At 42.9% G+C, this 22,171-nt stretch overlaps 2 protein-coding genes and 1 non-coding gene across 4 annotated transcripts in view; 1 reads left to right on the plus strand and 2 right to left on the minus strand.

The window, feature by feature from the left end:
* The window catches only part of dusp23b (dual specificity phosphatase 23b), a 14,218-nt gene extending 10,755 nt beyond the window's left edge, over nt 1-3,463 (minus strand). Inside the window, exons 1-2 of one of the 2 annotated variants that reach the window (XM_054795785.1) lie at nt 3,149-3,463; nt 1,034-1,304 (exon numbers count right to left, since the gene is read on the minus strand). In XM_054795785.1, coding sequence (XP_054651760.1) covers nt 1,034-1,303 — 270 coding nt within the window. In that variant the 5' untranslated portion in view covers nt 1,304; nt 3,149-3,463. Of the gene's footprint in view, nt 1-1,033; nt 1,305-1,558; nt 1,623-3,148 lie in introns of those variants that run through there. The other variant, XM_054795786.1, reaches the window with a different exon arrangement.
* Nucleotides 3,464-3,484: 21 nt separating this feature from the next.
* trnal-cag (transfer RNA leucine (anticodon CAG)) lies at nt 3,485-3,567 on the plus strand. Its single transcript has one exon. It is a non-coding gene; the product is annotated as a tRNA-Leu (tRNA).
* Nucleotides 3,568-4,861: 1,294 nt separating this feature from the next.
* Nucleotides 4,862-22,145, minus strand: gng2 (guanine nucleotide binding protein (G protein), gamma 2). The gene is made up of 3 exons (XM_054795787.1): nt 21,981-22,145; nt 11,450-11,554; nt 4,862-5,499 (listed from the first exon to the last, which is right to left on the minus strand). The coding sequence occupies exons 2-3, from the start codon at nt 11,534-11,536 to the stop codon at nt 5,371-5,373; spliced, it is 216 nt and encodes a 71-aa protein (XP_054651762.1). The 5' UTR covers nt 11,537-11,554; nt 21,981-22,145; the 3' UTR covers nt 4,862-5,370.
* Between the last annotated feature and the right edge of the window lie 26 nt (nt 22,146-22,171).

Consider the following 22,171-nt stretch of genomic DNA (forward strand, 5'->3'; position numbering starts at 1 on the left):
TAGCCAAATTCTGGCCTAGCGGATCCAAGCGTCCACGAACTTGCGTCTAGCGGCGCCAAACTTTGACTGGGCGTTGTTGGAGCCGTGATGAACTTTGCCGTAGCGGAAAATTGGCCGCTCGTAATATTTTGTGTAGCTCAAAGCTTTCGGCGCGGGAGGAGGGACCATCAGCGGTGACCGAGCGGATACGGCGTTGCCTTAACGGGGTCCAACTTCTGTTAAACAGTGGTGAACGAGCGCCGATTAATTTTTTTTTTACCGCTCCAGGAACGCTACAGCACGGTGTGACCGGGCTTGTAGTATGAGTGATCTTCCACTGAAGCGTTGTAGAAGCGTTGTCTGATATTATTTTTCAGTCCGAGTCTGGTCACAGTCCTGTCATCGTGTATAACCCGCACCCCGATTTTTTGCTTGGTGGGAAAAAAAGCGCGGTTTATACACAGTGATTTACGGTAAATAAACATTTAACAATAAATAAATAATACATCTATTTTGTAGTATTATTAAATAAATATTTAATAAGTAAATACATCAATTTTGTATATGTAATAAACATTTAATAAGTAAATATTACAACTATTTTGTAGTAGTATTAAATAAGTATTTAACAATAAGTAAATACATACATTTTGTAGTATTAAATATTTAATAAGTAAAGAATACGCCTATTTTGTAAATTTAATAAATATTGAATAATAAGTAAATAATACACCCATTTTGTATTTTTATTAAATAAATATTTAATAGTAAGTAAATAATGCATATATTTTGTAGTATTATTAAATAAACGTTAAATAATATGTAAATACATCCATTTTGCATTATTATTAAACAAATATTTTATAGTAAGTAAATAATGCATCTATCTTGTAGTATTATTAAATAATTAAGTAAATCATGTATTTATTTTTTTGCATTATCAAAAAGTAAATAATTCATCTCTTTTGTAGTATTATGAAATAAATACTTAATAATAATGAAATAACTTAAATGAAATAGAAAAGTTGAAAGTAGTCCTAGGAATGAGGCTTACTTCTCCGTTGCCGTTGGCCTCCTCCACGATGGCGAGGAACCTGTCGATCTGACTGGGCGAAGGCGCAGTGAAGTCTGCCATCTTGATGTGGTGCAGCTGCAACCGTGGACACGTGTCGTAATTGTTGGGCTTGCGCTCACACAGGCACACCAGATGCTTGATGCCATTGTCCAACAGGTACTGGTACTCTGCCGTCATCCGGGGCACAGCCAGTCCGGCCACTTTTCCCGGGTCCACCCAGGAGAAGTTGTTTGGAGCAGTGGATACCATTCTGGGAAGAAACATTTTAGGTCTCAGGCTGGACCAGTTGTTGCCCATTTTAAACACAATGGTGTATTAGCATACATTCATTTATTGTGTCCAATTCCACCCTTGCTCGTCATAACACACCAAGTGTGCCGAAGAATAAGAAGACGTGGCAAAAGACACCCCGTGGGCCAAATGCAGCCTGCCATCCATGTTTAACTTTCCCGTGTCAAAGTCTAAAAGATACTGGATGGCCCACGTGAAAACATCTACACGTACATCTGTTTGGTACTCCTTCGTTTGGAGCTACTGTCTTGACCAAGGCGGCGTCTCCACCAGGAACACCATCACAGAGGAACTACTGGCTAGCGGAAGCAGAAATTGGAAATTAATTAGGAATTTAATGATTCAAGTTATTGATTGATTTGAAACCCTGAACTATATTGAGGTACAACGTAGCCAAGCCAACAGAAAACAACATCATATCAAATGTGTGAAAATAAGAAAATAATGAAAACATTGAAATAATAGAAGTACTACTACAAGAATGAAACTTTATTTACACACACATCTTTTCAACAATTTGACATGCATGACCTCAAATGACTCAAGTATCAAAAGTATCCATACTTTCATTTGAGAATCCATTTTAGAGCGGGTAGCGCACCTCACTGAAGTTGGCCCCCCACGCCATTCAAAACTCTAGTCAAATAGTCTCGTTTTTTAGTGCGACATTTGTGCTGTTTTGTGGAGTTAAAATGAACGTTTGTGCTGCTTTTCGTTTTTGAGATATTACACTTTATTTTATAGGTCAACCAAAGTTCACCCAGCCCCCGACATGCTTGGAAAGAAACCAAAAGTCTCATTTTTTAGTGCTACGTTTGCACTGTTTTTGTGCGGTTAATTGGTACCAGACCAGCCGCAGCAACAACAAAGGATCATTTCACACAGTCGGCTGTGACATCATTGAAGAAATTTTTTAAACCACAAATTAAAACAAATGTACTTTACACCAAAGAGCACGAACGAAGATGAAAAAAATTAGACTATTTTTGTTTCGTTGGGAGAATGCCGGGTGGCGATGACGTCATCACCTGATTATGTAATCACCAAAAAATTAAATCACTAATAACCAGCCTGCTAGAAATTTAGCCAAGGAAGGCTACCAGGAAGTTACTAAGGAAGGCTACCAGGAAGTTAACCAGGCTACCAGAAAGTTAGCCCCGCCACTGGTAAGTTAACTGGGCGACCAGAACATTAGCCAGGCTACCAGGAAGTTAGCCAGGCTATCATGATGTTAACCAGGCTACCAGAAGTTAGCCAGGCCACCAGGAAGTTAGCCAGCCTACCAGAAGGTTAGCCAGGCTACCAGAAGGTTAGCCAGGCTACCAAAGGGTTAGCCAGGATACCAGAAGTTAACCTGGATACAAGGAAGTTAACCACACTACCAGGAAGTTAGCCAGGCTACCAGGAAGAAAGTAGTATGAAAGAAAAGGCACATGCTTCTTTACGTCTTAGTTGAGACTTCCAATAAAAAGGAGATGCAATATTTGACAGATGAAATCATTAAAAACGGGTGGATATTTCTCCAGTCTGGCTAACTTCAGTTTAGCGCCACGACATTGCTGCCTTTCTCTCAAGCTGCTGTTTTAGGGGCGTCTGTGTTGTTTTAGGCATTTGCAGCATTGTCCCGTTGCGTGTGTTTCATGGTGTGTTTGGTTTATGGCCTGAGGGAGCTAGCCGATGAACAACACTTTGTGGACGTGGCTAGTAGCACCTATACAACTGTTAGCATGTCAGCTATTAGAAGGTGCTAACTGTCACATTTAAAGGCTAACTTGTGTCACACGAACGAGGCCACAAACTCACAGCTTTGGTGGGACAAGGCTGGATGTTCCTCACGTCACGGATGGCGACGACGAAGATGAAGTTCTACTAGCTCTACTGCTCTACTAATTGTAGCACGTGTTACATAACCAGGCACAGCGTGGTGGGAAGTCTTGCCGGAACTGTGGACCCACCCCCGAGTTGGGAGGAGGGGCACAGACACTGATGGCCCTTTTTAAACATGGAGGTCTTATCATGCAGAATGAGGAAGATGGGCTGTTATGCACACTTTGTAGACGTGCAGTCGACATTCGACCAGGACATACAATTACAAACGACTGATTCATATAGGAAACTAGACACGCGTGCGTTAGCTCTGTCAGGATGGCCGAGCGGTCTAAGGCGCTGCGTTCAGGTCGCAGTCTCCCCTGGAGGCGTGGGTTCGAATCCCACTTCTGACAATAGTAATTTTTCTCCATTTCTTGTCGTATAGCCACAACAATACTGCTGACAACCCGACGCCTTCTAATAAACTCATGTACAAAGTCCTTTTCAAAACTTCCTCATAATGACCATCAAGACATATACAGCCAGCTTTGTCAAAAGTGCAGCTTTGGGGGCCTTTTGCGGCTGTTTTTTTACTGCCTTTTAGCACATTCTAAAAATATAATTAAACAAGAAAAATATTTTTTTATTTATATAATATATTTTTTTATTTAAAAAGCAGCAACAATGGACAAATCAGCAGTAACTTCACAATATATAGTCAAAACACTAAGACAAATAAGTTGTAAATGGATATTGGTTAAGTGTTGTTGCTGCCTGTTTGCCAACCGGCCCACCAGAGGGCGCCCCAAATCTGTTGCGCTTGGATGGGCGCACCTGAATCACTGAACTCTATACTACTGGAATGGGCGTCACGGCTGACCACGTGAAGCCATTGGTCGGCCATCTTGCTTCACCCAAAAAAGCACACACGCATACACATACATGTATCTTTATTCACGACATTTATTATGGTTCGGTATAAAAATTAACACGAATTAACAAAAATTCAATTGAAACAGAGTAAATTTACTGGACCCGAATCAAAAAATTTCCCTCCAGTTTAAGTTTTTTCTTACCTCTATGGTGTGAAATTACAATGCATAACAAGTCAATTTCAGTGTTCCCAAGGTATTTGTTATGATAAGGATCTACGTAGTATCAGAGTTAAATGCTAGCATACCTTTAGAAGACGATCAGGAAAGTCAAATATTGTTGGAACTGCATTTTGCCCTAATTTAACAGTCTGGCCGGTCCTGTCGAAGTTCTCCTCGGTGAAATGACTTGAACAGAGTTGCGATCTGGCTGCAGGAATCCACCTGTCTCTCCGCATATTTACTACCCATTGCTTTAGAAGTTGAGCATTGCAGTGTGGAAATCTAAAGGAGAATAAGGACTCATTTACAACTATTTAGATGAAAAGATGCTTACAAATTTAAAGTATCTATTTTTATTATTTATAAGCATTTACCTACCTGTGAAATGTAAGTCCCTTCTCGCGATTTTCATGAGTATCACGATTTGTGCAATTATAGCAGCACAAGACGGCATCTCGAACTCCTCTTAGTTCTTAAGCTTTCCTATTTTGGGTAAAACAACATGGCGACTTCTATACTTCGGGTGGCTTCAAGCCTCCAATGCGCAGCAAGCGATCAGGGCCATTCCAGTTATAGAGTTCAGTGACCTGAATCAGCAAGTAAAGGACGAGACTTTCCAGCACATCACAGTTTACTTTGCGTAGTGTTTTGTACAAAGATTAGAAAGAATGTATGCGTGTGACAAGGAGATGGACGTGATGACGTTGGTCAGATCCATTCACACGCACACACACACAGTTACTTGAGTCCCCTTGGAAACCAAAAGTTTTTGGGTGGGAGACAAACTAATGTTGAAGCACATATCAGCGTTATGGGGAGGGGGGACAGGGAAGACGCACACACCTTTAAACAGTTCAACAAAAGCACAGAATATGACTTTTCATTGGAACTATTTTGTACACATCACAGCCTGAAGAGTCATCATCCTCCTCCTTTTAGCATCTTCATCACGGTCACCCTCCTCGTCAACATGCTACACCTCCCGCAAAACAAAAAGACGCCACCATTGTGTTTACCACGGTTGTCATCCTCGTATGAGACGACTAGAAGATTTCTACATCTTTTTTTCTCCTCTCTTTCTTAGTTTTGGCTTGAACGTCGTCCGCGTTCAAAGTCCCGCATTTACAAGATGGCGCAGAAGAACTTCTTCTCCCTGAACGGGTTCTCGGAGGCCGGCACCGGTGAGAGCAGCGGATCCTCTTTGGCGTGAGCTTCGCAGTACGACATCAAGTCTGCAGCCGCTTTCGACACCTGCACGCACACACACACACACGCACACACATACACATATACTGTACTTGTCCTCAAAATGATTGCCACTCCTGTTAGTAGTTGAGATGTTCTATTTTGGTCAAGTTTGTTGATGATTTGTGTGTGCAAGAATAACAACAATACACAAATGAAGACATTCTTCATTTCAGGGGTATTTGATTCATGGATTTGTAAACAATGTCTTGTTCCAAATGATTCCTAGCCTGGGTTTCCTGAGTCCAGCGTCTTTCTTTAAAAGTCAAGAGCATAGCCTTTGTTGTTTACGACTGCTTCTAGACCATTCTCCTACGTGGCCACAAGCTTCCTGCGTGTCTCCCGTGGGATTTTGTCCCGTTCTTCCTCGGCCGAAGCCTCAAGCTGGGTCAGGTCGGTCGCTTTCCTAGCCATCACTCTGGCCACAAGTTCTCCCTTGGATTCAAGTCAGGACTCTGACTTGGCCATGCTAGGACGTTGACGTCGTTGTCCATGAAGCATCTCTTCACTACCTTGGCGGTATGTTTTGGGTTGTTGTCCCACTGGTACTTCCGGCTGTGGCCCAGCAAGACTCGCTCCCTGCCTGGTCAAGTGTTTCAAGCAGGGTCTTGGTTGTGGTTCTTGCCTGTGATCAAGGGATGCTGGATGAAAACGTGAAGGAATCTGCTGAGGAACTCCAGCTGGGTCACAACTGAAGGACCAGCAAGACAATGATCCAAAACATAGCACCAAGGTAGGAAGCTGATGGCCACGTACAAGATTGGTCTAGAAGCAATCGTAAACAAAGGCTATGCTATTGACTATTGAAGAAAGGCATAATTTGGAACAAGATATTGTTACAAATCCATGAATCAAATACCCCTGAAATGAAGAATGTCTTCATTTGTGTATTGTTGTTATTCTTTCACACACAAATCATAAACAAACTCAACCAAATGCATTCATTTCATCACCAAAATACACATCACGTGTACATGCTTATACAGTAGAACCTTGGTTAGCAAGGTTCTAGAAAGTCGTTCTAGAAGGTCCGACTCCAACCCAAACGTACGCCAACTGAATCCAAAGGTTTGCCAGTGGGGGCCACATAGTGAAAGTGAAAGGATGCAACTTTGCCACTTTGATATTTTGTAAAAATATGCTAACAAGTTGCAAACATTTCAAGAGAAAACTGCATCTCACCTTTGTGATCGGAGTGAAAAGCTACTACAATGATCCCAACAATATTTGAGTTATTCCCTTAAAATTGCGACTTTTTTCTCATGTAATTATGACTTTTTTCTCTTCATATTTTGACTTTATTCTCAAAAAATTCTAAAATTACAGCTCTTTTTTTCAATTTTTTCCAAAAATAATTTTCCAACGATTACATATTTTTCTTTAATATATAATATTTCAACTCTTGGCTAGTAAATTAACATAATTTTATTTTTCCTCATCATAATACTACTTTATTCTCATAAAATTGCAACTTTTTTTCTAGTTCAAATAGGTCTCTCTCTCTCTGTATATATACAGTATGTACATCCCTAATATATATATATATATATATATATATATATATACAGTATATATATATATATATATATAGGTCAAGTGGGTATCCATAGCCAGTCTTGTTGATTAATTGGCTGAGGGGGTTCAGGCCTATGCAGAACAGCAGCGGGGACAGATATATACAGTACAGTAGTACTTCGCATAACGTAAACCTTTTACGTAAATTCCACTGAACGTAAAGAATTTATGTAAAGTTTTTGCATCATATTACGGAATAAATTCCATATAACATAAAGCGTCAAGTTGGTGCAAGTTTTTTTTTTTTCAATCAACTTTATTAATGCCTCAAGTCGGTGCAAGTTCAGACTAACACTTGGTGATGCCGTCTGACGCTCCACGCTCTCATTGGCTGATTTTCGGGGTACTGCCTCCGCTCTCATCTCATTGGCTGATTATCGGGGCACCGCCTACGCTCTCATCTCATTGGCTGAGTTATACAGCGCATACGTGAGTTTGTGTGAGAGACAGGCTTGTCCCTTCAACCACTCTTCCTCTTCGTAGTCGCCTTTAAACTAACTTAAACAATGAAGTTAAGTTACAAATAAAAATTTTGCACACAGCATTATCGTGTAGTGCGTGTGCGTTTGTCTGTGAGACCAGCTGACTCTTAGACTCTTTGAGTCACGTTTCGACTGAGGCTAGTCCTCCTCCTCCTCCTCCTCCTCCTCCTCCTACTCCTGCCTCCACTTGCGTGCTCCTGATCAAGACATCTCGTGAACGGTAAGATTGTTTTTGTTTTTCAGTTTTATTCATTTACAGTAATCTTATTTATTACCTTATTTTATATTGGAATGTTACTCTACTATGTTTATGCTAACGTTTTCTTATATTTTCCCACCATATTTGGTGGACTTTGAATATTTTGAAGGGCCAAAGGGGTGAGTTTGGGAAGATCTTGGAATGGATTAGGCTATTTACATGTATTTTATGCTTCGTATAACATAAAAACCCTATAACATAAAGTTTCTCGGAACGGATTATTTACGTTGTAGGGGCGTCTACTGTATTAGGGATTTAAATATATATATACATGTATATACTGTGTGTATGTATATATATATATATATATATATATATATAGGGGTACAATGAGGATTGTACAATAGGGCATAACAACATCTTCCAGTTGGGTCCTTAGGCAAGACACTTAGCGCTACCGCCTAACTACCTCATGATGAGTGATACAGAACAGAGAGACATACCGTCTCAGACGTCGCCCGGGTCAACAGGTTCTGCTTCAGGTGCTGAGGAAACAGGGCATTATGGCGAGAAATGGGCTACTGGAACACGAAAGAGACGGCAATGGACACGAGATGCGAACAAGGCACTGTTGGAATGCTACTACTCCAGTAATCCTAATGAGCGAGGCAACATGAAGAGAATGTGGGACACATGGATGCTTCGATACCCACAGTCTATATTGACACCAAAACAGCTTGTAGCTCAGTGTTCGAACATACGCAAACGGCAACTGCTATCACAGCTAGAGATTGAGGAGGTACAACACGTTAATGCACCGGCAAGGGGGAGCCAGGACGATAGGTCAGAAGGGGGAGTTAACGCGTGTCCAGAGATTGGGTACCAAGCCCCAGAGATTGGGTACCAAGCCCCAGTAACAGACGAGCAAAATGAGAGATTAACTGACCTGAGTGATAAGATCATGGCTAAGATAAGAGCCTGTCAACCCCGACACAGACTAGCAAGAAGAGATGAGGCACTTAGTGAATGTCTCAGGCAGTGGAAACTGGAAAAGAAGGAGTTGGAGGAACCATCATGGGAGGAAAAACCCCTGCATGTGATGTACCACCGACAGATAGCTGAAGTGGCGGATATGAACAAGTCCTACCAATGGCTAGAGAGGGCTGGACTGAAGGACAGCACAGAGGCGCTAATTATGGCAGCACAGAAGTAGGCCTTGAGCACCAGATCTACCACACCAGGCAGGATCCCAGGTGCAGGCTGTGCAAAGAGGCCCCTGAAACAGTCCAGCACCTAATGGCAGGGTGTAAGATACTGGCAGGAAAAGAATACATGGAACGCCATAACCAAGTAGCCAGTATAGTGTACAGAAACATCTGTGCAGAATATGGACTGGACACCCCTAGATCTCAATGGGAAACACCTCCCAAAGTGGTGGAAAATGAGAGGGACTTCCCAAGACAGATGGACATGATGATCATGGATGAGCAGCATAGGACAGCCATTGTGATGGATGTAGCCATCCCCACTGATGTGTCCCCCACACTGGAGAAGTGGCTCTGGTAGAGGACCCGAGCTTGAGATGAACAGACCACCCACCCTACCAGGGGAGATGGGGGGTGGGTGAGGGAAGAGAGTTTTTATATATATTAGGGATGTAGTATTGGCCCACCAATGTAATGTAATGTAATGAATGTGATATCAGTAGATATCTGATTTGAAAGTGATATATACAGTGTAGGACTGTGGGCTCCCGTACTGGCCGTGGTCGAGACATTCAGTGCAGCCACTATGTGGAAATACTTCACATCACGTCCTGTGTTATTCCTGGCAGTCGGATCTGGGCTTCCATGTGTTGAAATGGGTTGCATGGGTTGGGTCGCCGGCGCAGATAATGTACCACTGACGTTAGCAAACTCACTAGCTTGTAGCGGCGCCGGTACGGCCTAGTTGTTGTCACTGTTGTCAGTTGACATTTTTACCCACGTCGAGGGTCACCAAATGTGGAGATGCGATTCACACCCAGACAGGGGTGGAGGTAGGTGGAACCCTTCACTTGACTCTCGACTCAACTCAACAACAAGCAACAATTCTTTAGCAATAGCTAAGTGGCCTAAACAACCTCATGACCCACAAATGAAAGTACACTTGGTGAAGGTCAATATTGTGCGTCACCAGGCTAGCTTCTTAGCATATATACATGTGTTGCTATACAAAATACCCAAATAGCATCCTTTCATTTTTCACTCTCACTGGAAAATGTTTGGACACCCCTGTTGTATGTATTATATGGAATCTATTTAAAAAAAACATATATCTATATACACATATACAGTGGTGTGAAAAAGTGTTTTCCCCCTTCCTTTCTTATTTTTTTGCATATTTGTCAAACTTTAATGTTTGAGATCATCAAACAAATGTAAATATTAGTCAATGACAACACAACTCAACACTTGATGCACTTTTTACATGAAACCTTTTATTCTGAAGGGATAAAAACATCCAAAGCTACATGTCCTGTGTGAAAAAGTGATGGCCCCCTAAAGCTAATAAGTGGTTGGGCCCCCCTTAGCAGCAACAACTGCAATCAAGCGTTTGCCATAACTTGCAATGAGTCTCTTCCAGTGCTGGGGAGGAATTTTGCACAATTGTTGTCATTCAGCCACATTGGAGGCTTTTCCTTTTGAAGGTCATGCCACAGCATCTGAATAGGATTCAGGTCAGGACTTGGACTAGACCACTCCAAAGTCTGACCTTGACCTTAACTGAGGCAAGTGAGGCCTGCACTTCTTTGGATGTTGTCATGGGGTCTTTTGTGACCTCTCGGATGAGTCGTGGCTGCTCTCTTGGGGTCATTTTCTTGATCGGCCACTCCTGAGAAGGTTCACTGTTCCATGTTTTGGCGTTCTATGTTTTGATATTCCAGCTGGGAGAAGGCCAGGGGCAGACCCAGGACTCGCTGGAGGGATTAAGTCTCACAGCTGGCCGGGGAACGCCTTGGTGTCCTCCCGGTGGAGCTGGAGGAGGTGGCCAGGGACTGGGAAATCTGGGCTTCCCTACTGAGACTGCTCCCCCTGCGACCTGGACCTGCTAAGCAGAGGAAAATGGATGGATGGATGGCTCTCACTGTGGTTGGCTGGAGCCCCAAAGCTTTAGAAATGTCTTAATAACCTTTTCCACACTGATAGACCTGAGTTACTTTCTTTTTCATTTGTTCCTGAATTTCTTTAGATCTCGGCATGATGTGTGGTTGTTGACCATCTTTTGGTCTACTTGAAGTTGTCAGGCAGGTTCTCGTCCTTTGTGAGTGATTTCTTGATTGTGAACAGCGGTGGGTGTGGCTAGAGAAATGGAACTCAGGTGTGGTAAACTACAGTTATGTTTTCACAGGGTTTCATGTAAAAAGTGCATCAAGTGTTGAGTTGGGTTGTCATTGACCAATATTTACATTTGTTTGATGATCTCAAACATTGAAGTGTGACAAACATGCACAACAATCAGAAATCAGCAAGGGAGCAAACGCCACCGTCCATGCAGTGTTCACCCAGGCAGAGCATGTTTGAGACACTCGCTCTGTCGCGTTTTGATGGAAATGCCAAAGCACTTTGCAAGTGTTGCATTCATTTTGCTTGCACTACTGTGGCAAGTGTGCAAGCTCTTAGCAGGTTTTCCTGAAGGTACGTGCCCACTTGATACTCACCTTTATCCTGTCGATATTGGCCTCCATCTTCAGCTGCTCCACCAGCTTCCTGGCTTGTGCGATGCCGGCCGTGTTATTGCTCGCCATGAGCAACCTTGGCAGGATCTGCATGGGAAAGGGGGGCAGGGGCGGGGGTGTGGTTGTCACAAAGCCCTTTTAGAGTTAGAGAACACGGCGCTGGCGTGTGATCAAACGTTTTTATTAACAGTCCTGGTTGCTAGGCAGATCATCAACTGATTCAGGCGTGAACGTCCACATTTTGACTGACGCTCGCTTTGCTGTCCTCACGTTTTAGGAGGCGGTGGATGAGCGTTCCTTCTTGGGGCCAACCCTCCACCCCCGGTGCCGTTCTTCCTGCATATGGCGTGATTCGGTGTGAGCTTTGGACTGATCTCCGTCAGGAAAATTGATGAGACACACCTTCTCAGAATACATGACAAATACTGGCACCTGTAATCCTACTGCAGCACTACTGTGGTACTACTACAGTACTACTGTAGTACTACTACTGTACTACTACTGTACTAATAACTACTCCTGTACTACTATTGTATTACTGCAGCACTACGACTGTACTACTGCAGTACTACTACTGTACTACTACTGTACTAATAACTACTACTGTACTACTACTGTACTACTACTACTACTACGACTATTGTACTACTGCAGTACTACTACTGTACTAATAACTACTGCTGTACTACTACTGTACTACTACTACTACGACTACTGTACTACTGCAGGACTACTGCAGTAGTACTTCTGTACTAATAACTACTGCTGTACTACTACTGTACTACTGCTACTACGACTACTGTACTACTGCAGCACTACTGCAGTACTACTACTGTACTAATAACTACTGCTGTACTACTACTGTACTACTGCTGTACTACTGCTGTACTCCTGCAGTACTACTACTGTACTCCTGCAGTACTACTACTGTACTACTACTACTACGACTATTGTACTACTGCAGCACTACTGCAGTACTACTACTGTACTAATAACTACTGCTGTACTACTACTGTACTACTGTTGTACTATTACTGTACTACTGCAGTACTACTACTGTACTACTGTACTACTGCAGCACTACTTTGACTGGAATATTTCAAGTGTATGCGACTAAAATAAAAAAGTTTATTGTCATTAGAATACGACTTTTTTCACTTCATATTTTGAATTTATTCTCACCAAATGACAGCACTTTCTTCCATTTTGCAGTTTTCCAACTCTGTCATCTTTCTTCTTGCAATTGTTCCTCTCATCATTCCAATCATATTTTGCTGCCCTTCTCGTAAAACTAGAATGTTTTCCACAACTTCTTTTTGCCAAAATGACAACTTCATTTCCTGTTTTGTTTGTCATATATGGACTTTTTTCTTGAATATTTGAACTTTATGCTACTAAAGTGATGTCATTTTTCCTCATAAATTAGCTCACAAAATGATGACTTTTTCTGGTTAGATTACAACTTTTTTCTCTATTGCGGCTTTATTTATGTAAAATTTACTGCTGATTTTTCCGTTTTTGCTGTTGTTTTTTAAGTTTTCTTGTTAACGGGTGGCTTTTCTACTACTGGCTAAACATAGCCACCATGCAGCTCAGTTGGCCACAATGATTCCTCCTGCTACATCTTCTTATTCTCTGTGCGTTAAGAAGCAGAGCTGCGATGCCATCTACTGTACGCAGTTGGAACCACAGACTGCAGTCCCGTTATGACGTGTCTATGAGCGAGGGTGAACGAGTAGCGGCAAATCTATTTGTGGCGGTCCAAATGGCAGGAAACAGCACAGTATGGTGCCATGCACTTTCTGTTGGTGCCATCTGTGCTATCCCTGCTTACAGTAGCTAAGGAGGAAAGGATGCCCCACCCAAACGGGGGCAGTCTTTTGTATCCAGGTCATTGTTTCAAGACTCGGGGGAAACGTCTAAACGGGCCAGCGGATCACTACTGCCGCGCTCTTCAAGGTTTCTGGCGTGTCGACACAGAAAGGAGGTCCTTGTTGTTCAAGGCGATACCGCGTCGACTCCGATATTAGACCGGCCCCACTACACGACATGTCAGAAACAAATCCAAACTACGAGTTTTCATCTGGGTATATGTGACAGAATGATTCATTTGGCTTAGCCGAGAGTAGAATTACTCACAACGGACGTGCACGTTGCTGCGGCACGTCACGGTCGCATCACGTGCACGCTGCATCAGTGACCTTCACGTACTGCAGTACTAAGCAGTACTAAGCAGTACTCAGTGCAGCCCGCCCCACACCCCAACAAGACCATTTCAAAAGAAAATTCTAAACAATCAACGATCGTTCAAAACTCAAGTCAAAATATTAAGAGCAAAAAAGAAGTCATTTTAAGAGAATAACCTTAAAAAAGAATATCATTTTAGTAGTACAAAGTTGGAATATTCAAGAAAAAAAGATGTAATATTATAATAATATGATATAAGAAAGAAAACAACTAGTTCTAATGTTACGACGATAAATTCCAAGGGTTGGAAATTGTTTTTTAAAACAGAACAAATGGAAAAAAACAGCCGTCAAGTGAGTGCAATATGTCAAAATATTAAGAGAAAAAAGTTGTCATCTAACAAGAAAAATTCATCATTTTACTAGTTACTGGGTAATATGAGGAGAGAAAATAAAGTCAACATTATTGGGGGCACATGGCGGCCTAGCGGTTAGCATGTTGGCCACACAGTCAGGAGATCTGGAAGATGTGGTTGGGCATCTCTGTGTGGAGTTTGCATGTTCTCCCCGTGTGTGGGGGGGTTTTCTGGGTACTCCGGTTTCCTCCCACATTCAAAAACATGCATGTTAGCTTCATTGGAGACTCTAAATTGTCCATAGGTAAGAATGTGATTGGTTGTCTATATGTGCCCTGTGATTGGCCAGCGTGTGCCCCTCCTCTCGCCCCAAGTCAGCTGGGATAGGCTCCAGCATACCCGTGACTCTAATGAGGATAAGCGGCAAAGAAGATGGATGGATGAAGTTGAAAGTTGAAGTTGAGAAAAGGCATGATCATTTTTTCCAAGTTGTAAAATTATTTCTCAGAATAAAACGCAAGTTGTTTTGAGGAAAAATAACGTCATTTTGGGAGCAGAAAGTGTAAATCTTAAAGAAAAAAAAGACGTTATGTTTTTAAAAGTCATAATATAATGAAAAACAGGGAAAAAGCAAAATGTTATGAAAATAAACTAAAATTAAATTATGAAAAATAAAGTCATTTTATTAGCACAGAGTTGAAAAAATATGTTTTTTTTATTGCAATATTATGAGAAACTGTAGTTGAAAAATTAAAAAAAACAGCAACAGCAGAAATGAGAAAAAGGCTGTCATTTTATGAGAAAAAGAAAAAGTTGGATTCTAACGAGTAAAAAAATGATCAAATAATTATTTAAAAGTCACAATATGAGAAACAAACAAAACAAAACAAAACAAAATTGGCGAAGGTTGGGAAAAACGTATAATATTGTGGCGATGAAGTCTAAATATTATGGGATTAAAGAAATAATATCAGGAGAAGAACATTTACACTGATTATTTCAACTGAAATATTTGGAAAATGTAAAAAAAAAAAAAAAATAAAAACAGCAACAGAAAAAATGGGAGAAAGGAGCAAAAAGTGGAGTTGATACTAAAAATAGACGTTTTCACCTAAGCTGAGATGCAGTTTATTGTTGAAATAAAAGTCATTTCATCTTTCACTCAAACCTGAGGACACCCGTGGAACCATCACTCCGCATGAGTGGGTCTGCAGAGGAAGGGAATTCTGAAGCGGTGCTGCAGTACACGACAGCACCCGTTAGCAGAACCAGGCAAGAACGTAGAGTGCACGTGCTGAAGCGAGCACGCATGAAACGTCACGCTCTGCTTCCTCAGTGCACAGTGGAAATGATGCTAAAGCGCTAACATCCCCTTAGCCGTTGACACAGCAAATATGTCAACTCCCATGCACCCACACCGGAGACAAACGCTGCGGGTCACGTGAGCGCCAAGTGGTGACTGTTTGCGCTCGCGGGCATCCGGCTTCCATTGCATATTGACGTCCTCACAAGGGAGTGTCGTCAAGACAACAGTGACACGAATACTTCAGCACAGACAGGCTATAAAGTACACACACAGTACATACTGTATATACTATACTGTATGGCTTCATTTGAACATACATGTATATCAGTCTATAAAGTATACACACAGTACAAACTGTATACACTGTATGGCTTCATTTGAACATGTATCAGGCTATACAGTACACACACAGTACATACAGTATATACTGTACTGTATGGCTTCATTAGAACATATATCAGTCTATAAAGTACACACACAGTACATACAGTGTGGCCTCATTTTTACAAACTACACTTCAATGTAGGTGTGAGTCGTTAAAACATGCACAATGTACACATGTAGGGTTGGACCAGCATACTGCTGCTACCTTAATACCTCTGTGACAGTGGCAATCACATTTCCAAGACCATATATAAAAAGATTCATATATAAATAAGTAAACAGATGGAGAAACAACATAAATAAATAAATAGATGAATAAACAAAACATGGTCAAATGAAATCTGACCATTTTTCACCTAATTTTATCCACAGTCATCCCTCCTTGATGGCGGTTCATTGGTTCCAGACCCGACCGTGATGAGTCTATTTCCGTCAGTAGGATTCCTTATTTTTAAATAGAATATTTTTGTAGTTAATACCTCTTACCACTTTTATTAGAGCCCTCTAGACATGACATAACACCCCTATAGTCACCTTTACACTCCTATTAGCCAATATAGTCTACACAATAAGAGAAAATAAGACTTGTGCTTGTATAAATACGTTTCCGTGCTAGGGGAGCTGAGTCAGGGGCAGACAGGAAGTGACGTTGAGGGTTCAGAATTGAGTCTTGCTCAACAGCAGCCCCTGTTTTTATTAGGGATTATTGCGTGTGTCGTGAGATTGTTCAAACCTGCGCTGACGCCTAGTGGCCAGTGTGGAATACTACATACAGTATCAGTGCCTTATATTTGGATTTAGCCCGTCGTATGCTTGAAAATGCTTCTTTTAGGCATAAGATTTGCTTAAATGAGCATATTCTGGAGCTAACAATAGACAGTAAAACAGCAGCAGAATTTATTCCTAGATTTCTAAAAGGCCTTGCCACCAGTGAAGTCCTGAAATGGCGATGGGCGACTGTGTTACACATAAACATGGGATGGGTAATTATCAGCCGGTCTGAGTCATAGCAATGAATCTATTCAAACGTGAAAACACAGCTGCGATCGCCGACAACAACCAACTGAACTCTGCGACTGCTCAATCGCTCAATCACATTTTGACATTTTCGTCACCCTGGGGGGGAGGGGCCCGACATAACCCACACGGCAGTTTGACGTGGACTAGAAGCGCTGATGTCGCCTTGGGTTATTCTTCAGCCCTGATATGTAGGATCCCAGGCTGGTCACTAGGTGTCAGTAATGTAACAAGCGTAACATAACCAGAACTGACATAACCAGGCTTTTATTGCAGCTTGGAAAGATCCAACAACACATCCCAAATAAGAAGACGGGCTACCCTTGCTGCAGAAAGCCACGCCCAGCCACCCCGAATTCACTTCCTGTCCGTACACATTTACAGCAACACACACCTTTTGCAGGTTTTGTGGTGGGGTGGGGGGTTAGGTCAGTGCACACACGTGATGATGTCATCACTGACATGATTGAGCGCCACGGGAGACTTCCTGCTGAGGAAAATATCATGGCAAGCCTGTTCGTCTTTTATCTACGCTGACCCCACACCCCGCCCATCCCCCCGCCTCTCCACTTCCTTGCTGTGCAAACCTAATTATGCTGTCTATTTTTGTGCTTCATGCAAAGACAAATGAAGACGAGCGAGCGAGAAGCGTCCCTTGTCCTCCGCCATGCCCAGGGTGCAAAACCACAGTGTGGTAATTAAAGGCGCCATCTGGACCCTGGAGGAGCAGTGATTAAACAGCCAGGGTCTACAGAGAGCGAGGACGCCTGCACTCCCCCTTCATCCACATCCTTCTTCCTCGGCCAATGCAATCAATCAATCAACCAATCAATGACTTCCAGTATATAGCACCAAGTCACTACCACAGTTATCTCACGCCGCTTTACATGTGGATGCAATGTTGTGTATTTTTGTTCAACTAGCTACTGTTTTGGCAGCGCTAGCGGTAGCCTCCAATACTTTATTTATGTGCTGGAGGGGCGGCCGGGGGGGACGCTTTCATATTTTACATTTTGTAAAGCAAGCATCAAGCCATCAAGATTTTTACATTTTTACCTCAGCTTTGTCATATATTCCAAGTCTTGTCCATTGAAGGGGCGGGGGTAAATATTTTAAAATGTACATTTTCTTTTTCTTGCAGTGTTATGACTTTTTTATTCCTGTAACATTTGGACTTTATTCTTGTAAAATTATATACCGGTAGTTCATTTGCTGCACTTGGTTTTTCACAGCGACTGTGGTGACACATGGGAAAAAACATCCGGTCTCTTTCCGTACACGTCACTCAGCCACTCAGTCATTTTCTCCTCGTCCTTCCAGCCCTTTTGATTGGTCCGGCTGGAAACTTTTCTTTAGGCAGCATTTCCTCTTAAAAATCACCACAGGTAGCAGTTTCTGGCCATTACTATGGCAACCAAGCACAACAGTGAAAGCCGACCCCTCGTGTCCCGTTGTGTGTATCTACCGTGCTTGTCTTCTCTACAGTGTGGTTCACCAGGATGTGGAACGTGAGCGGCACATCGTCCATGTTGGTGATGTAGTTGGGCTGGATGTGTTTGTCTGCAATGTTTTTACTGCAGTAGGAGCGGAAGATGGCCAGCTTTCCTTGTAATCCGCTGGATGTTGCTGCGCCACAGTAGTCCTTGCCCGGATGGATAGATGGCGCCATAAAATATACTTATATAACTACTGGGGCGTGCCTTTAGCGTCCTCAGTCACGTCCACCTTTCCTTTCCTCTGTACAAGCAGCGTGTCAGCAGGAGACGCTTCCAGTCAGTCGAGCTGAGAGCTCATAAAAGTCACACAGCAACACTTACAGATTTTGGAACTCGGTACACACATAAGGCACGCCGCATTATAAGGTGCCCCGCCCATTTTGGACAAAATTTAAGACTTTTAAGTGCGCCTTATGGTCGTGAAAATACGGTAATGACATATTATGTATATTAAAATAATAATATTTCAGCTTCATTCTACAAAAATTATGTTATTTTTCCGCAGAATATTCGAAGTCATTCTCATTCAATTATGTTGTTTTGCTTCATATTTTGACTTTACTCTTGTAAAATTACTAGGGATGTCCGATCATATCGGCCACCGGTAATTATCGGCCCAATATTGGCCAACATTGGTATATGTTTTTCCCTACAAGGAAAGCCCATACAGACCTTTTAGCACCAACATCGCAAAATTGCAACACTTTTGAAATTGCTGCAATTTCTTCCAGAACCTTCAATACGAAAGGTTTAAAATAATCCTGAATAAAAACACTGGCTACTGTTAAGCTAAAACTCAGCTCTGAACCCCAACATCACTTCCTGTCTTTCCCGCCACTAAATTACCCTAGGGAACACACACGAGCACTAGTCTTATTATGTCTCTTATTATGTCTACTATATCAGCTATTAGGAGTGTAAAGGTAACTATAGGGGTGTTATGTCATGTCTAGAGGGCTCTAGTAATGTTAAAACCATATATGAAAGGTTGCATACAGGTTTTCTATGCTCTAACTATGAAAATAGTCAATCTATAAATCAGGAATTCAAATCGCAATAAACTAGGGATGACTGTTCCTCCTTTGACGTAACTCCTCTCCCGAGACGTTGTTGCTCAGATATGTGCAAAACGCTACGCACTCTCTTTGCAAAGGTAAACACCTGCTCAAGTTCCACGTCTTTTCTTTATTTCAGGCATTCACGTTCTTAGTAAGGATTGCATTTTTTCCTATGGGTGTTCACTTGTGTTCTAACCTGCTGCCTCACAGTGAGACCACCCCCACCACCCGTGATCATTCCATTAGCCCGGACATCTGTGACAACCCCAGCATTCCCTGCCCATCCTGTCGTCTTCTCTGCTGTAGTCCCGGAAGGGGGGAGGGTAGGAGGCAGTGGCCCAGGAAATGATGCATCTCCTGGGAGTCACGGAGGCAGCGGGGAGGGAGCTTATTTCTCCAGGGAGCGCAAATGTGCTCTCTTATGTTCATTAAATCAAAACCAGCAGAGTCCCGCCACGTCTCCTCTTTGGTGGGATTAAAGGCCGCATTTCTTTTGCTCTGATTTTTCAACAATCAAGAGAGCACAGCACAGCTTTAGTGTCAAAAACTTGAAAGGGCAAATTAGGCTCAGCCCCCCAAGGGTTAAAACCTTGAAATTGTTCGATGTTACGTAACAGCGCTGTGGTAAGTGGGGTAGAAACAATGTACTACAGCTACACAGCGTTTGGGGGAGAAAGAACCTGTGTTTTTGAAAAGCAGCACCAAACACAATGTCCTCACCAATGTGTCTTCCGCTCTGGAACTTCCTACGTGGGCCAAGCCGTGCTTGTGTAGGTTAAAAGTCCTCATTCCGAACTAACCGGAGCAATTCCGCATTCTAGTGGAATGAAGGCGAGTAAACATGCGTTTCCCTGAAACCAATCAGCAGGCCAACAATAACAGCTCCAGACTCTTCGGCTGTATCGGCCATATTTCAAACATCCGGCCTTGTTTGGATCTGCTGCTCCGCTCAGACCGAGTCCTCTAAGTTGATCTGCTTCAGGGACAAGACGAGCTGAGGGGACTTCAACACAAGTCACTGACAAACTCTCAAAGACAAAGCATAAACCAAGTCCCCATTTGGTCAAGGCTTGACACTCTTGGGGGCAGTTCAGCTGGTAAAGACTTGGGTTCTGGACCCGATTAGGATTTCCTTAGGTCTCAAATACATTGAAGCAGGTCTGACAGACTTCTGACTCAAAATACTGACACGAGTCACGTTTGCTCCTGTAAAGACTTGAAACAATCTCAGATCTTGGGACTTGAATGAATGAACAAACATCCAATACTTTTTTCTGTGAGGAAAACTGAGACCTGGTTGGTTGGCACCTGTCCTAAAATCCTTAAAAAGACCGGTTGCCTCGAGGTAGACTCAAGGATAGGACCTGAACTTAAGCCTAAAGACCTCTGACATGGACAACTGAATTTAAGACAATCCCAGACCTGAGGATCTCTGCTCCCCTGAGACTCAAAGAAGCATCCGACATTTCAATCTGTAAGGAAAAGTGAGACGTGGTTGGTTAGATTCAAGGGTAGGACTTGAATCTAACTTTTAGTCCCAACTAAGACCCTAAAGGTGCACCTGCTGGACGACATTGACTTTACCTAAACTTGCTTTGACAAGATTTAAGACTCGAAAAGACTTGGCATCAAAAGTCTCAAGCATTGGGGACTAGAATGCACTGAGAACCGAGGGCAGGACCTGAATGCCACCTATGTTCCCAACAAGAGAGATCAAGCTTAGCTTTGATTTGAAAGCTGTGCCCTCTGAGCTGACATGGACATTACCTGGACTTGCTGTCAAAAATCTTGAGACCTTCCCAGACTGAGGGACTTGGCTGCTTTGAGATTCATCAAAACATGTGACAATTTTTGTCTAGTTGGTCGGAACTTCAGAAAGACCAGGAGGTACTTGGCAGACTCAAAGATGCCCCTAACCCTAACCGACTGTCACAACAGTACAACCTGAAAGCTGTGACATTCAGTCCTCTCAAGACTCACCTTTAGCCTGCTGTGGGCCAGCACAAGACGGTTAAACAAGCTTTCTGAAAACCAAAAACCAACACTGTCACGAGCAAACAAAGTAAAAAAGGTTGAAGCCTTTAGCTCTAATGAGCCTGAGGCCGTTTCCACCTGCTACAAACCCGTTTTTTCTGTGTGAACTTCGATCGCACACCAGCTCAGCCAGAGGGGCTTCCCATTCCTCAAATTGTTGACGGCAAAAAACAAATTGTCCTCTCTCGCGCTGTTTGGTGACACCTGTGACGCTCGCGTTTGTCTGAGTAGAAGAGGCGACTGGCTGGCGCCGGGAAACCGGCCAGGACTGGGAACACAGACGCGGACAAAGACACGGTGGATTTAGTCTGTGGATGTCAATGCCTTACATCGTGTCTGTTCCATACAATTTCCCTGCTTCTCCCGGAGATGAAAAACCATCTCCCCCCCTCCCTCTACTACCCCTCCACCCCCTCCTCCAACCTCCGACCATGACATAAAGCTGGTGGATGCTCGAGATGGCAGAAAAGGTCCAGGTTTATTTGTTGACAAAACAAATCAATTGTGTAGAAGTGAAGGCACCAAAGGAGGGGAAATCCAGTAGGCTGGATACAAACAGGAGGGGGCTCCTGACCATCCATCAGTCAAGCATGGCTAGGAGACACGCTCCTTCTGGAGAACACACCCATGTACGGTATGCAGGAGAAACGACAACAAGAATACAATAGAAGCCTACCTTTCCTGATCTTTAATCAGTCTGGTGGAGACGAATCCTGAACTCCCGCTTTCAGGATGGGCACACGAGCGAGACCGGCTACCATCCACACCGTCCTCTCCCTCCTTCCCTGCCTCCCTTCCTCGTCGCCGCTCCCAGTCTCCACCCTCCAGCCAAACACCAAGGCTGCGAGATGGTACCCTCCTCCTCCT

Source organism: Dunckerocampus dactyliophorus, chromosome 13 (genome assembly GCF_027744805.1).
Source record: "Dunckerocampus dactyliophorus isolate RoL2022-P2 chromosome 13, RoL_Ddac_1.1, whole genome shotgun sequence".
Classification (NCBI taxonomy): domain Eukaryota; kingdom Metazoa; phylum Chordata; class Actinopteri; order Syngnathiformes; family Syngnathidae; genus Dunckerocampus; species Dunckerocampus dactyliophorus.

What these genes read in the sequence shown, in the direction of transcription:
- gng2 (XM_054795787.1), bottom strand. Translation starts at nt 11,536, where the DNA reads ATGGCGAGCAATAACACGGCCGGCATCGCACAAGCCAGGAAGCTGGTG. An exon ending in CCAATATCGACAGGATAAAG is followed by an intron (nt 5,500 to 11,449) that starts GTGAGTATCAAG and finishes GTGTGCGTGCAG; the next exon opens with GTGTCGAAAGCGGCTGCAGA.